This window comes from Culex quinquefasciatus, chromosome 3 (assembly GCF_015732765.1).
Source record: "Culex quinquefasciatus strain JHB chromosome 3, VPISU_Cqui_1.0_pri_paternal, whole genome shotgun sequence".
Lineage (NCBI taxonomy): Eukaryota > Metazoa > Arthropoda > Insecta > Diptera > Culicidae > Culex > Culex quinquefasciatus.
This window is the reverse complement of record NC_051863.1, coordinates 199,923,702-199,938,681: the sequence shown is the minus strand read 5'-3', so window position 1 is coordinate 199,938,681 and position 14,980 is coordinate 199,923,702. Positions and strand designations below refer to the sequence as shown.

Below are 14,980 nucleotides of genomic sequence, written 5' to 3'. Positions count from 1 at the left end.
CATATAGCCATAGAAGTTCAAAAATAATTTAAACATTTTTTGCGAAAAAATAAGCGAATAAAAAAGTGTCATTGAAAACTGTTATTGAAGAAGAAATATTTTTGATAAAGCGAGTTGATTTTTTGGCTCTAACTCCCCCACATTTATCGATAAAATTTCAACCGCAGCTGAATTTGAGCCACCAATTGCGAGGAATAAGCTTTGAAATTATTTTAATTACCTCCAATATCTATCATATCATCATCTCCATTATTTCATTTGGCAAGAACAAGACTTATTTTTTACCAGAATAAAATCTGTTTGCAATAAGACGCATGAAGACGTACGAAATGCCATTTTTCACTAACTCCAAACATGGTTTTAACAAAGGTTTTATTAAGGTTTTAAGGAGGTTGTTAGGATTCAGTTGTAAAGCCTTGAGCTCCTATGTGGGTTTTATAAATAGACCGTAACAACCTTTTGCGGAGGTCCTATTGGGTTTTGAGTGGGGTTTATCGAGGTTCTTGGGAGTTTGTTACGACTATGTGGTTTTAATGTAGCGGTTGTGACAGCTTTGATAAAGCCTAAAATGTTACTTGGGGTGGACACTTTTTTGGAAATCACAATCAATTAATGGAAATCTATGAATTCTATAGTTTCAAGCTTTTAAACTTAATAAATGTACTGGAAAACGGATTTAATTACCACTTGAAAAATATCCCGGAATTCCCGTTTCTCGAGATATTCAAATTTAGAAAAAAAATTGGGCGCTCTATTGATAAAACTTAACTCGTTTCAGAGACGAAATGTTTACAATTTCTGAAAATGGATTTTAAAAGTTGTGATATGTTTGCCACTAGTAAACAAAAAAAAACTTCTCTCCAAAATTCCCCAGGGCATAGCCTTGTAGTTCAGTGTAGAAATTTACGTTCTCAGATATTTATTAGTGCCGGGCAAAAGTCAAATTTGTTTAAGAATATTGAATTAACCATTGTGGCACCCCCTACAGCGTGGTACAGACCTTTAATGCTATGTTTTGGGTTTTATAAGTTGTGATTAGTCATTTTAAAAATTAAATAAAAAGTTTGTGTTTAAATAAATCTGTGCTAAGCAACTCATTGAATTTATCCACATATTTCAACAGTTTAAAATAAAAGGTTAGAAAAGTTTTTAAATCTATTTAAAATTCAATATCATAAACATAAAGCATATGCATATGGATCTGTACTCTCTTACTGGGAAATCTATCTAGACGATAATGGAGAGCACACAAACATCGATGCATTGAAATCTGCTTCAGCTCATGAACAAACCTAAAAGCCGTTCAATTTGCATCGTAAGCAAAACTTACCGTGACAAGTTCGACCATCCTTTGAGTCGAGCTGGAATCCTTGATAGCACGAGCACTGAATTTGTGGCTGCACATCGTTTTCGTTGAAGATTACTCGACACTCGTGGTCACACCCACCCCGGTTGTCCCCACAGCTGGGCTCTTCTCTAGGCTCCTCCGTCGTAGTGCTGGTCGTCGACGTTGTACTAGTACTGGTGGTCATCTGTACCGTCTGTTCACTTTCATCTTCATCATCATCTTCCCCATCATCATCCCCCTCCGGTTCTCCATCGATTTCTTCATCTTCACTGGTTTCTTTCCGCACTTCACTCACCGTCTGGTCCGGCTTTTCGGTGGCTTCATCAACACTTTTGGGGCTCGAATCAAGGTTCGTTTCGCTTGGATGCACTTCCTGGTTGCCTGTTACTTCTTCCGATATCGAAGGACGCTCGGGCTCACTGAGCTCTTCTGTGGTTGTAGCAGCAGCTGCTGAACTGTGACTTACAGGAGCATCAGGTGTTGTCGATGGAACCACCACCGATGACGGCAACTGTTGGTCCTGGTCCTGGCCTCTTTTTTCGGCAGGTTCCTCTTGTTCTTCTTCCTCCTCTTCATCGTAATCTGCAGTGAAAAAGTGAACGGGAAACATATGGAAGGTAATTAATTTACGATTTCCCATCACAGAAGCTTTCAGGAGGTATTTGCGAAATGAACTCGTTGCACAACTCCATAGTGAGCGCTGTGCAATCTAACACATTCCAGATCGATGATAGAATGTGATTAAAAACGGTTCGGAAGCCGTCAACAAAGAAAAAAAACAGGATGAAACGACCCACGACCAGCTAACCGCCTAATCACCGCTCAACAAAACCGTCAACACTTCAGAAACAGTCTGCTCGTGTCTGGTGGGCAAACTTGAGCTGACAGCTCAAACAAACCGCGCCGTCAAGTAAAAAGTGAGCTTTCTGGGCGATGGGAAAAAGCACATCGCAATGATATACAGAGCAGCCGGGGAACCACCCATCAAGCGAAACAGTAGTAGTTGGTTCGTTCCCGCGAGCAAGTTACGCGTTATCAAAAACCACTTAAACAAATTATTCCCGTCTTGTTTCATCAACCTCCTCGCCACCTCGGGGGAGAAGCATCATCCCGCAAACCGCCCGGTTTTTCCTCATCTGTCAGAGGAGGGTGTGTCTTTTTGAGCACGAGGACCAACAAACGACACGGTGGAATTTATTTCGTGAACGAGTGCGAAATATATTTCAACACAAATATTGAATGAATCCGACAAGTCTTGCAGAGTTTGAATTATACAACGAGTTCTGAAAAAAACGAACTTTGCTTCAAAAAAAAAGTTTGTACAATTCTGAACAAGTATCCAAAACGCTGTTAAGATGAGTGATGAAACGTTTAAACTTTCGATACTAAAGTTCATAAGTAAAATGTAATGAATAAAAACATAAAACCTGCAATACTTCTAAAATCAACCCACTGTGCAACGCGCACAGCAGAAGCGCGACCGCAGAGCTTAAAAAGTTTGCCCTCCTCCAAACGAAAAAAAATAAACACAGAGCCAAAGCCACCCCAAGTTGCCTAGTTGGTTGGTTTTGCTGTTGGGTGACGACTGCTCGCCAGGAGCGCGCGATATCAAGCTGCGAAATAAATTAATTAATATCAAGATTCAGATCAAATCGTTTAAGCTCTCGTGGCCTCCCTCCGAAACTTTCTTAGTCATTCGGTGACTGGTTCCGACTTTTGTACGCCAGGTCTCAACAGTGTTTGGCGGCTTTTCGCTGGTGGTGATGGGTAGAATGGGTTCTGGCATAGTATGGAATTTGGTGGCAATAAACATTAACAGACTGTGGTTTTCAATTACCATCTTGAGGTGGATGTTTTTGTGGGAAAGTTTTGGGAAAATTTATTCACTTTCTTGGACAGATAAGAATCACTTGCCACAAATCGTAACTTTACTTTGTGTTTTGAATTAAATATCATAAGACATTTCTCGAGTAAACTCATGACAATATGTGGATACGTTATGCTTTGAAAAGTCAACACACGCATTCACAATGCCATAATAATTCAAGATATCGTTGTTCGGTGAACGATAAGTGCACGCAGAAATTGAATCTAAACATAACTCATATCCTCAAACCTCCCGAGGCTGCGGCCTGTGCAAATTCGATTATTAAATCCAAGCACGCAATTTTCCACGGAAAGCTCTCTATCTTGGCTATGAAGAGCACGGTCAGAATAAACTACCAATTTTCCTAGAAATTTCCAATGCAATCTTAAACACAACATTTCCCACAGTGCATCCCATTCATCGTCGATCAGTGTGGAACAAAATGTGACCACTGGGCTGTGAAATCTTGATAAAGTGCAAATTCACCGACCACTTTGAATGTAGGCCACTTTCGGACCCCAACCGAGCCGGAGGTCGTCCTATTCCGAAAGGGCCTCTGGTACGTCGTACGCTCTGGTACCGATCATCACGTTCCGCGCTTCCAATGGCACCTCAGAGGGGGGTGCTCTCATAAAGCTGCTGCTGCTGCTGCCGATGGCGGAAAGACTTTGGCTCAACATAGAGTCATGATGCGGCGGCGGCGGCTGCGGCGTGATTTGGTGGTATCTATCAAATTTAATCTCGGATCGATTTCGATTTCGGGAACCATTGCGTGGCGGCGCTTTTTGAACGATTGTGTGTGGTTTTGCGCTTTATTTTGACGCGGTTTGTGCGCCGAGCAAAGAAACGAATTGTCGAAATTTTCACATTCCTTAAAGGGATTCCATTGTGAATCCATAACAATTTATTAAAATATTAGTATAAATCCTGAATGGATTATCCAAAAAAATCAAGTTATTTATTTACTATTTCGTCTCTTAAAAACGATGTTGTCACATTGCTGTTCAAATTTAAATCCACTATTCGTAACTTGTTGTGGACAGAGAAGCCTACAACACTCCCGCTGTTCCAAAAAGGGGCATCTTTACAACCATGAAAGAGTAAACCAAAAAAAAGCTAGCAAAAGGTCGTGAAGATCTAAGACACTGATCTATTTTTAAATTACAGTCTCTTTACGCGAGATTATCGCGATGCATAGTGGCGAGAAACCACCCGAAAGGAATGAAACTTTGTCACTGATCAAAACAAACCAAATTGATCGAGAGTTGCTGCCTATTTGGAGAGGAGCGCTTGATTGAGCAGCTAATATCCGCACTCGACCGGGACCGGAGATCATCGGCTTTGCAAAGCGGCACCGGCGTCGTCTACTTCGTGATGTCGGCTTGAGATTAGTGTCGCTTAATCCAATTTATTGTGTTCGTAAAATGCTGAGCCTTTGAAAGTATCGGATTGCGGTAGATTCCATTATTTGCTTTTCTTTTAGTGGCGTGGAACTTTGAAATTGTTGCAGAAACGAGATGTTATAACAAATTTACTTAGAATCGAGAGCAGAAAAAACTTAATCCAATACTGATGCTTAAATAAAATAAATTTTATTCAGTTTGTACTTAGTTTTTATTTAGCGATACAATTGTTTCGCAACCATACATTTTCAAAAAAGCTTAATTTTGACAAATTTTAGTTAGAAAAACATGTTTTTAAGTGCGAATAAATTTATATTGCACATATATTTAAAATATTTTAAAACTGGTGCGTGATTAAATATTATTTTCAACAAAAGAAATTTCATTTAAAGTTGTATTCAGTTGATTGAGTCTATTTTCACTTATTAGCAGTTCTCTCAGATTTCGGTTATTCAATTTTGTTTGTATTTTTTAATCCTACTGAAACTTTTTTGGTGCCTTCGGAATGCCCAAAGAAGCCATTTTACATCATTAGTTTGTCCATATAATTTTCCATACAAATTTGGCAGCTGTCCATACAAAAATGATATATGAAAATTCAAAAATCTGTTTCTTTTGAAGGATTTTTTTTGATCGATTTGGTGTCTTCTGCAAAGTTGTAGGTTGTAGGTGGGTCATTCCATCTCAACTGTGCACGAAAAAGTGCAAATTTGAAAATTACCCTCTCCGATCCTGCTCAAATTTGGCAGAGCTGTTGATACTATCAAAACATGTAAGAATCCCGAATTTCATCCAAATCGGACCACCCCCTCCATTTTTGTACCTCCCCAAAAAATCGACTTTTTGGCGATTTTTGACCAAACCTCCTAGTTTCAAACGGCGATAGCTCAGGAACCACAAATCTTAGAGGGTCGGTCTTAGACTCAATTTTGAAGGAAATTGGACGTAGAATCCATTTCCGTGATCAAAATTTAGATTAATTTATTTTTTCTACCTGTATTGCGCAATTGAAAACTTTAAACGGCCGTATCTCAAAACACCCCAACTTATTTTTGCCTTCCTCACTGAGGTAAGGCTATAATCCTGCTCTGAAAATGAACTTTTTATTAAAAGCTCCTAGACCCACCTTCATGTATACATATCGACTCATAATCGAAAACTGAACAAATGTCTGTGTGTGTGTATGTGTGTGTGTATGTGTGTGTGTATGTGTGTGTGTATGTGTGTGTGTATGTATGTATGTGACCAAAATTCTCACTGAGTTTTCTCAGCACTGGCTGAACCGATTTTGATCGAACCAGTTGCATTCGACTTGGTTTAAGGTCCCATACATCGCTATTGAATTGTTTGAAGTTTCGATAAGCAGTTCAAAAGTTATGTATAAAAACGTGTTTTCGCAAATATCCGGATCTCAATTATATGCACGTAAACGATGTCTGGATCCATCATCCGACCCATCGTTGGTTAGGCAATTGAGAGGCCTTTCCAATGAGTCCAAAACATTGAAGATCTGGCAACCCTGTTTCGAGTTATGACCACTTAAGTGATATTTATGTACTTTTTTGAAACCGGATCTCACTTAAATGTATGTAAACTATGTCCGGATCCATCATCCGACCCATCGTTGGTTAGGTAATTGAGAGGCCTTTCCAATGAGTCCAAAACATTGAAGATCTGGCAACCCTGTCTCGAGTTATGACCACTTAAGTGATATTTATGTACTTTTTTGAAGCCGGATCTCACTTAAATGTACGTAAACTATGTCCGGATCCATCATCCGACCCATCGTTGATTAGGTAATTGAGAGGCCTTTCCAATGAGTCCAAAACATTGAAGATCTGGCAACCCTGTCTCGAGTTATGACCACTTAAGTGATATTTATGTACTTTTTTGAAGCCGGATCTCACTTAAATGTACGTAAACTATGTCCGGATCCATCATCCGACCCATCGTTGATTAGGCAATTGAGAGGCCTTTCCAATGAGTCCAAAACATTGAAGATCTGGCAACCCTGTCTCGAGTTATGACCACTTAAGTGATATTTATGTACGTTTTTGAAGCCGGATCTCACTTAAATGTACGTAAACTATGTCCGGATCCATCATCCGACCCATCGTTGATTAGGCAATTGAGAGGCCTTTCCAATGAGTCCAAAACATTGAAGATCTGGCAACCCTGTCTCGAGTTATGACCACTTAAGTGATATTTATGTACTTTTTTGAAGCCGGATCTCACTTAAATGTACGTAAACTATGTCCGGATCCATCATCCGACCCATCGTTGATTAGGCAATTGAGAGGCCTTTCCAATGAGTCCAAAACATTGAAGATCTGGCAACCCTGTCTCGAGTTATGACCACTTAAGTGATATTTATGTACTTTTTTGAAGCCGGATCTCACTTAAATGTACGTAAACTATGTCCGGATCCATCATCCGACCCATCGTTGATTAGGTAATTGAGAGGCCTTTCCAATGAGTCCAAAACATTGAAGATCTGGCAACCCTGTCTCGAGTTATGACCACTTAAGTGATATTTATGTACGTTTTTGAAGCCGGATCTCACTTAAATGTACGTAAACTATGTCCGGATCCATCATCCGACCCATCGTTGATTAGGCAATTGAGAGGCCTTTCCAATGAGTCCAAAACATTGAAGATCTGGCAACCCTGTCTCGAGTTATGACCACTTAAGTGATATTTATGTACGTTTTTGAAGCCGGATCTCACTTAAATGTACGTAAACTATGTCCGGATCCATCATCCGACCCATCGTTGATTAGGCAATTGAGAGGCCTTTCCAATGAGTCCAAAACATTGAAGATCTGGCAACCCTGTCTCGAGTTATGACCACATAAGTGATATTTATGTACCTTTTTAAAGCCGGATCTCACCTAAATGTATGTAAACTATGTCCGGATCCATCATCCGACCCATCGTTGATTAGGCAATTGAGAGGCCTTTCCAATGAATCCAAAACATTGAAGATCTGGCAACCCTGTCTCGAGTTATGACCACTTAAGTTATATTTATGTACTTTTTTGAAGCCGGATCTCACTTAAATGTACGTAAACTATGTCCGGATCCATCATCCGACCCATCGTTGATTAGGCAATTGAGAGGCCTTTCCAATGAGTCCAAAACATTGAAGATCTGGCAACCCTGTCTCGAGTTATGACCACATAAGTGATATTTATGTACCTTTTTAAAGCCGGATCTCACCTAAATGTATGTAAACTATGTCCGGATCCATCATCCGACCCATCGTTGGTTAGGTAATTGAGAGGCCTTTCCAATGAGTCCAAAACATTGAAGATCTGGCAACTCTGTCTCGAGTTATGACCTCTTAAGTGATATTTATGTACTTTTTTATAGCCGGATTTCACCAAAATGTATGTAAACTATGTCCGGATCCATCATCCGACCCATCGTTGGTTAGGTAATTGAAAGGCCTTTCCAATGAGTCAAATTTATTGAAGATCTGGCAGCCCTGTCTCGAGTTATTACCACATAAATTATATCTGTTTTTTTCTGGAACTAAAAAAAGCTGAAATGTGTGTCCAAACCACTCATATTACCCATTTTTGGTAAAAAGTGAGGAAGGCATCAACCACATAGGTGGATTAGGTTAGTTTTTTTATTTGACCTCACCATCGTGTTCCCCGGCCAATTTTACATAAGAATCACTTATCGACAGAAATGAATATGTTTTGTTCCAGAGATATCGAATTTTAAAATTTTGTGTTTTCGAGATTACCTACATTAGCTTCACTCGCCGCATCTGCTAGAAGCACACAGGCGGGCTGATCAATAACTGCTACCTGGTGTTCTTGGAGATAGTTAATTTAATTTATCTTTTTATAATTTTACGCAAATATTTATTCAAATGGCTAATAGGGGAAATTCTCGTATGTTTGGCAGGTTAAGTCAAAAAGCCGTAATTGCCAATGGTAAACAAAGCCTATTTTGCATCGGTATCCGACCTACTTACGAAAAAACAAATTTCAAAAATGCTTAAGATTGTTCATCAACTCGTCTCTCAAGTGCCCCAAACTGAAAAAAAATAAATCTTGTTACAATTGGAAGAAAAACAAATATTAGTGTCGGAGGTCACGGTGGCTCTTACGGCTTTTTGAAAACTCACCCGAGATTTTCACTATTTAAACAACAAATTTTGCAAAACTTTTGATAGAAACTTGCTTGTTCACTTCTTTCTTATTGAGCTATTTGTCACTCGATTTCAGTTGAAAACGCTTTTAATCAGCTGTAATTGAATGCCAAAGCGCTGATATGGCAACATTAGAAGAACGCTGGAATTAGATGCTGTTCCCCTACCTTGATCAATCTATTTTTGTGAAAAAAATATTTATTGGGATATTTTGAATGCACCGTTTATTTACGTGTTGCTAACCGTTTTAGAGAACCTCCGAGGCCATGACTAGGGCCTTTATCATGGGCGGTAGCAAAATAGTACCATTCAGCAAAAACCCCAAAACCTGCTTTATTATTATTATAATTTATTATTGACACTTTACCATAATTTGGCAAATCTCATTTATGGGTTAAAAGATTGATCATATTAAATCAATTTTTATATTGTGAGCCAGCTCTATTTGATTAAAAGATGATTTTGGTCAAGGTACATTTTATTTAAAAAAAATCCTTTATACGTGAGGACAGCAGCCGTATTGTGTTCCAAGAATCCAAGAATGACAGAAGAAAAAAAACACTGTTGTTCGGACGATGTCGGAATCATCGCAACAAAATTTGGGGAATTAGCCGCTTTGCAGCAGATCAAACTTTGTGATTTTCTTACATTTTTCAGTTTTATACTTTACAGAAATCCTTTTCCTACTCCTTGTGATCGTCCTTCACTAGAGTACAACAAATCAACAAATTTTATTCATTTTAATTCATATTTTTAACTCAATAATGTATCGTGCACTTATTGTTCAGTGTTACTAACAAGATTAATTGCATTTTGCATCGGAATCCAATTCTGCCCTTTACTGTGTGTCGTTATTGCTCTGTCCTGTGGGTTAGCACAGAAATTCACTTCATTCATTGTTTTTAACAGATAAACATTCGCGATTAAACTCCAGTTTCCTACAGTGTTATACAGTTAATTTTTGCCCAATTTGATAAAGATTATTTATGATGAAATATTATTTCAATAAATGACCAGGTAGCAGTTATTGATCAGCCCGCCTGTGTGCTTCTAGCAGATGCGGCGAGTGAAGCTAATGTAGGTAATCTCGAAAACACAAAACTTTAAAATTCGATATCTCTGGAACAAAACATATTCATTTCTGTCGATAAGTGATTCTTATGTAAAATTGGCCGGGGAACACGATGGTGAGGTCAAATAAAAAAATAAGTTGGGGTGTTTTGAGATACGGCCGTTTAAAGTTTTCAATTGCGCAATACAGGTAGAAAAAATAAATTAATCTAAATTTTGATCACGGAAATGGATTCTACGCCCAATTTCCTTCAAAATTGAGTCTAAGACCGACCCTCTAAGATTTGTGGTTCCTGAGTTATCGTCGTTTCAAACTAGGAGGTTTGGTCAAAAATCGTCAAAAAGTCGATTTTTGGGGAGGTACAAAAATGGAGGGGGTGGTCCGATTTGGATGAAATTCGGGATTCTTGCATGTTTTGATAGTATCAACAGCCCTGCCAAATTTGAGCAGGATCGGAGAGGGTAATTTTCAAATGCTGTTCCGCTTCAGATGGAATGACCCAGGTATGGATAAAGATTACACTGAAAAAAAAAATGATAAACGTTAAAACATTTTTTTGTGATTTTTCATTTAACTTTTTGTCACCATAACTAGATTTGCAAAATAACACTTTTTTTTATATGTTATAGAGGGCATCAATGCCAACTTTTCAGAAATGTCTAGGTTGTGTAAAAAATCATTGACCGAGTTATGAATTTTTGAAACAATACTGATTTAAAAAAAACGGAATATTGGTCGCAAAAATTTTTCAACTTAATTTTTCGATGTAAAATCAAATTTGCTATCAAAAATCACTTGAAAATAGTTGCATTTTTTCATTTTTGAAAATTGGTGCACTTATTTGAACACTTTGGAAAAAAATATTTTTGTAAAGCTGAGAAAAATTCTCTATATTTTGCTTTTTTGAACTTTGTTGATACGACCCTTAGTTGCTGAGATATTCAGGTTTAAAAACAAGAAAATTGATGTTTTCTTAGTCTCCTCCAAGCAACCCTATCAATTATTCTTGAATTGTAACTTTTTTTTCATCATTTTGCTTTTTTATCATGTATTTTTACAAATTTTCACATTCATCTTTTGATCTTTTGACCCTTATTCTAAGACATTTTCTCGCACATTTTTTTTGCACGTGCTTTTTCCAACCGTCTAGAACATACCGTGATTTTAAAATGTGCCAACATTTTTTGGGTTAAATGGAAACTGAACTCATTGAAACTTGTTTGGTATCATTAAATATTTTTAAATTGTTTTGAAATCTAAAAAAAATATTTAAGAAACGTGCATTTTTGTCACATTCGGGTATCGTGGTTAAGATAAAACCACAGACAAACAAAAAATAGTTATTAATCGATTGTTTTCAAATTCAGTTCAAGTCCCAAAATAACTCAAATTTAAAACATCAAAGGAGAAAAAAGCAGTAGCAACTGTCGAAATCAGATATCACCCAACGGCGGGCTCCTCTCCTCACGGGTCAGAGCTGCCGATCGCAGTGTGGTTCCTTAAAAGGCCCGCTCATTAATATTCACGACAACCATCCGTACGTTTTGTTTATTTTGGGAATCAATAGCTGTCTGATATAAATCTCCAAATCATCATTAGACAAATCGCCAACACACGCACATTCCATCAGCGCAGAGGGAAAACAAAATTTTGAAGCAACAAATCCTCAAAGAATTCCGTTATCATAGGCTCATTAGGAATCACCTTTTCCAACACTTCTCAGATTGTTTCCCATTATGTGAAATTAGATTTTTATCTGCCGCAAAAGCTCCACGCCCGCCGTTCGCCTTTTGATGACTCAAGTTTTTCATGATACGCACCACACTGGCTGGCTGGTTGTAAACTGAAACGCAGATGTGTCAAAATTGGTGCTGTGGCCACAGAGCGGACCTCCACCACCGCCGCCACTGCCTCCCAGGGTACTTCATTAGGCCCAAATGGGATTTGGAGCTGCGGGAAGAAATTGAAACTTTTTTTTCCTTACTTCACCCCGGCTCATCTCATTATGATATGGACGGAATGATCCCTCTTTCACTGTCTTCTCCTGCTCGCGATGGGCGGGCTAAATTAAGTTGTTTGATTAATGCTGGGACGCTGATAAGTGGTGGACCTCGACTTGAGGTTAAATTAAGTACAGCCGATAAATTTTCAACGCCTCTGACTTTACCAGATCAAAAAATACAACTTCAGTTTATCCATCCTTGTTTTCGAACGCTTTAAACCACCAAACAGCTTTAGTCATTGTTCAAGACAACTCTCGGATTAAGTAACAAAAACAATCCACAACCCTTCATCAGGTGCTCGCCTGCAAGTCACCACCCCGTCAATACTGTGTGCTCACAGTTACGGTGTGGTTCTGGCCCCATAACCAAGCCCACTTGAAAGTTTTCCCAGCTTTTCGTTTTGCTCTCCAACAAGTGACCTTTGTTGGCACAAGAAGTGGTCACGTGTGAGGGTATGTATACGAAGCACTTCATGGAAATGTAATCATTCTTCTTTCTAGCCTGGTTCACACCGACTCAACTTTTCGAACATCGGAATGCTCAACACGTGTTTCCGGAAAATCACCCCACCCTCTGCTCCCTGCTTTTAGAATAACTACTTTGGGTTGAAGCATTTAGGGTGGCCAGAGACTGATTCATTTGAACTCTTGCTAAAATAAGCCAAAATCTGGAAACCCTACCCATGGTAAATGGTACCTATTTCTCAGAGTACACCTGCCTCGGCTGCTGCAATGTAAATCCTACCGTCCCGATTAATTTTGTTGCAATCCACACAAGAGCCTTGCTGCCATCCATCTACGTAGGACCTTCACCACCACCACCAGTCTGTGTAGAGAGCCTCCGGAACAAACTCTATCGATCAAAAAGTGAAAAGTAGCTTCCACAAAATGCTATGCAATAGAGTGGCTAAGCTTCTTTGCAAACAGAATAAAGTAAAACCAAACAAAATACATACATTACTCACTCAGGCAAAAGTTGGTATAAAGAAGTGGTGCATGCTTTTAAAAAAGTTGTTTAGTTAGGCTATTGGAGCCATAATTCCCTGGGCGATTTTCTGAAGAAAAACAACTTCTTCCGAAACAAACCATAATTGACCAATTTTCAGTTTACTGACTCACCCTCCTCTTCTTCCTCCTCGTCTTCCTCGTCCTCCTCTCCCGCGGGCCGGGTTGACACACAGGTGGGTCTCGTCCCCACCCACTTCTTGCCGCTGCAAAACAATCGATCCGTTTCCGCCGGCTGCAGCTCGTAGTAGTCGTCACACTCGTAGAACGCCACCAGGAACACCTGGTCGTCCTTTCTTCGTCTGTTGGCCCAAGGAGGGGAAAAGAAAGCAAACAATTGTCAACAAACAATTTCTCAAGTCAGCATTCACGTGCGTGCGTACCTGTTGTACTTGACAACGTAGCCGTTGTCTATCTCGGGTGCATGAATCAGACCCTGAGCCATGCAGGACAGGTCCAGCTGGGCGGCCAGTTCACTGCCCACGTCGGTCTCCTCCTGGATGTTTTGAACTCGGCCATTCTTGCGCTTCTTTTGTGGTGATGTCCCACCACCGTCATCGGAAGAGTCTGTTGGGAAAATAAATAGCTTAGTTAATGAACGTCGCAAAAATGTACGTAATGGTAGTCACAATAATACCAAAAATAGAGTGTTTCTTTTAGCTGGAAGGACTATAACTAAGGACTAGTAACTAAACTATAGTCTATAGTTTAAATACGGCACGGGATGAAGTCAAGATTTTTTTGTACCCAAACCGGCACCCTCTGGATTGTTAGTCAAGTGCGCGGTCCGGTTGGTCCACACAAGTAGGGAAAGAAATGGGAGTTCCTTGGCCAAAATAACAAGACCCGTATTTTTTTGTAAGATGGTGACCAACACTTTTTTGGATACCAAAATTTGCGCGCGAGAATTTTGGTACTCAAGAATTATAGGTTATGACAAAATTTTTAAAATTATCGCATTTTTATTTTGGCCAAGGCACTCCCATGCAAAGTTTGTGCCAAATCGGAGCACTTTTGATTTGGATACTTCCTGTTTAATGAGAAATCGCTGAATAAAGCGTTTGGTACACTTTAGTTTTTATTATGTAAGTTTAGATCTCTCACGTTTGCGATCGAATTCTAAACAAAAAAGAGTGAACAATATTTTTCAGAGTTGTTGTCTCTCGGCTCTGGGTCTGGACTCTTTAGACTCAGGCCATATTTTCATCATTTGAATGAAAAAAGTGTTATAAAATACACTTTCCCTAGTTCAGATGTTTTGCAATCATCAATCATCATAAGATTTGACGAAAACAAAATTTTTAGCAAGAAAAAACCAAACATGCTAAAAATGATATTAAACGCATGGATTGTATTTGAAATTGATTTCGACTGATTGTTCTTAAATTTCCGTTATTTATTTTTTTTTGTAAGAATATGTCCCCTCATTTTATGAGCCGAGTTTAAAAAAAAAATTCAAACAAATAGTTACATTGGCATTTTTTTCTTCAAATTTCTGGAAGAACTCTATAACCCACCAACATCACAAAAATTAAATATGAGCCGAAAACGAAGGTTAATTTTTCAAATTGACAACAAGTTACCAATAACAAAACATCGATATATTATGAAGCTGATCATCCATGATTCATGTTTTTTTAAATCATGGCATAGATAGAAAAAAAAATCAGAAGTATTTGACCTTTGCTAATGCCCTCCCCAATTCTTTTAAAATTAGTCCGAAATATCAGGGGGCAAATTTTATTTTCAGAGAACAATGAAATTTCAATTAAAAAAATATAAACTCCAATCAACTTAAAACAATCTGAAATGCATTTTTCTGCACTGAGAATCATATTTAGCATGTATGGGCTCGTTAAAAATATTAAGATTTTTTTATGAAATTCAATGTACAGCATCACAAAAATATATAATCATAGCAAATGGCAGGTGTTTAATGCATTTTCAAACATATTTTTCATTCATAACGTCATGATTCGAATTCCTGGACGCTTCGAAACCCGGACACTTCAACTTGTTTTATCAATTATTTTGATATAAGTTCGCATTATGAATGTCAAAACTGTGTTTTTTGATGAATTCTAACATCAACTTTCATTTAAAGTTTGTTTGAACGCT

At 38.5% G+C, this 14,980-nt stretch overlaps 1 protein-coding gene across 3 annotated transcripts in view; it reads right to left on the bottom strand.

The window, feature by feature from the left end:
* Nucleotides 1-14,980, bottom strand: part of LOC6032897 (multiple epidermal growth factor-like domains protein 6) — a 128,100-nt gene that overhangs the window by 53,232 nt on the left and 59,888 nt on the right. For all 3 annotated transcript variants that reach the window (XM_038261604.1, XM_038261606.1, XM_038261607.1), the window contains 3 exons: nucleotides 13,246-13,429; nucleotides 12,977-13,164; nucleotides 1,331-1,930 (listed from right to left, as the gene is read on the bottom strand). In XM_038261604.1, the coding sequence (XP_038117532.1) occupies nucleotides 1,331-1,930; nucleotides 12,977-13,164; nucleotides 13,246-13,429 (972 nt within the window). The remainder of the gene's footprint in view (nucleotides 1-1,330; nucleotides 1,931-12,976; nucleotides 13,165-13,245; nucleotides 13,430-14,980) is intronic.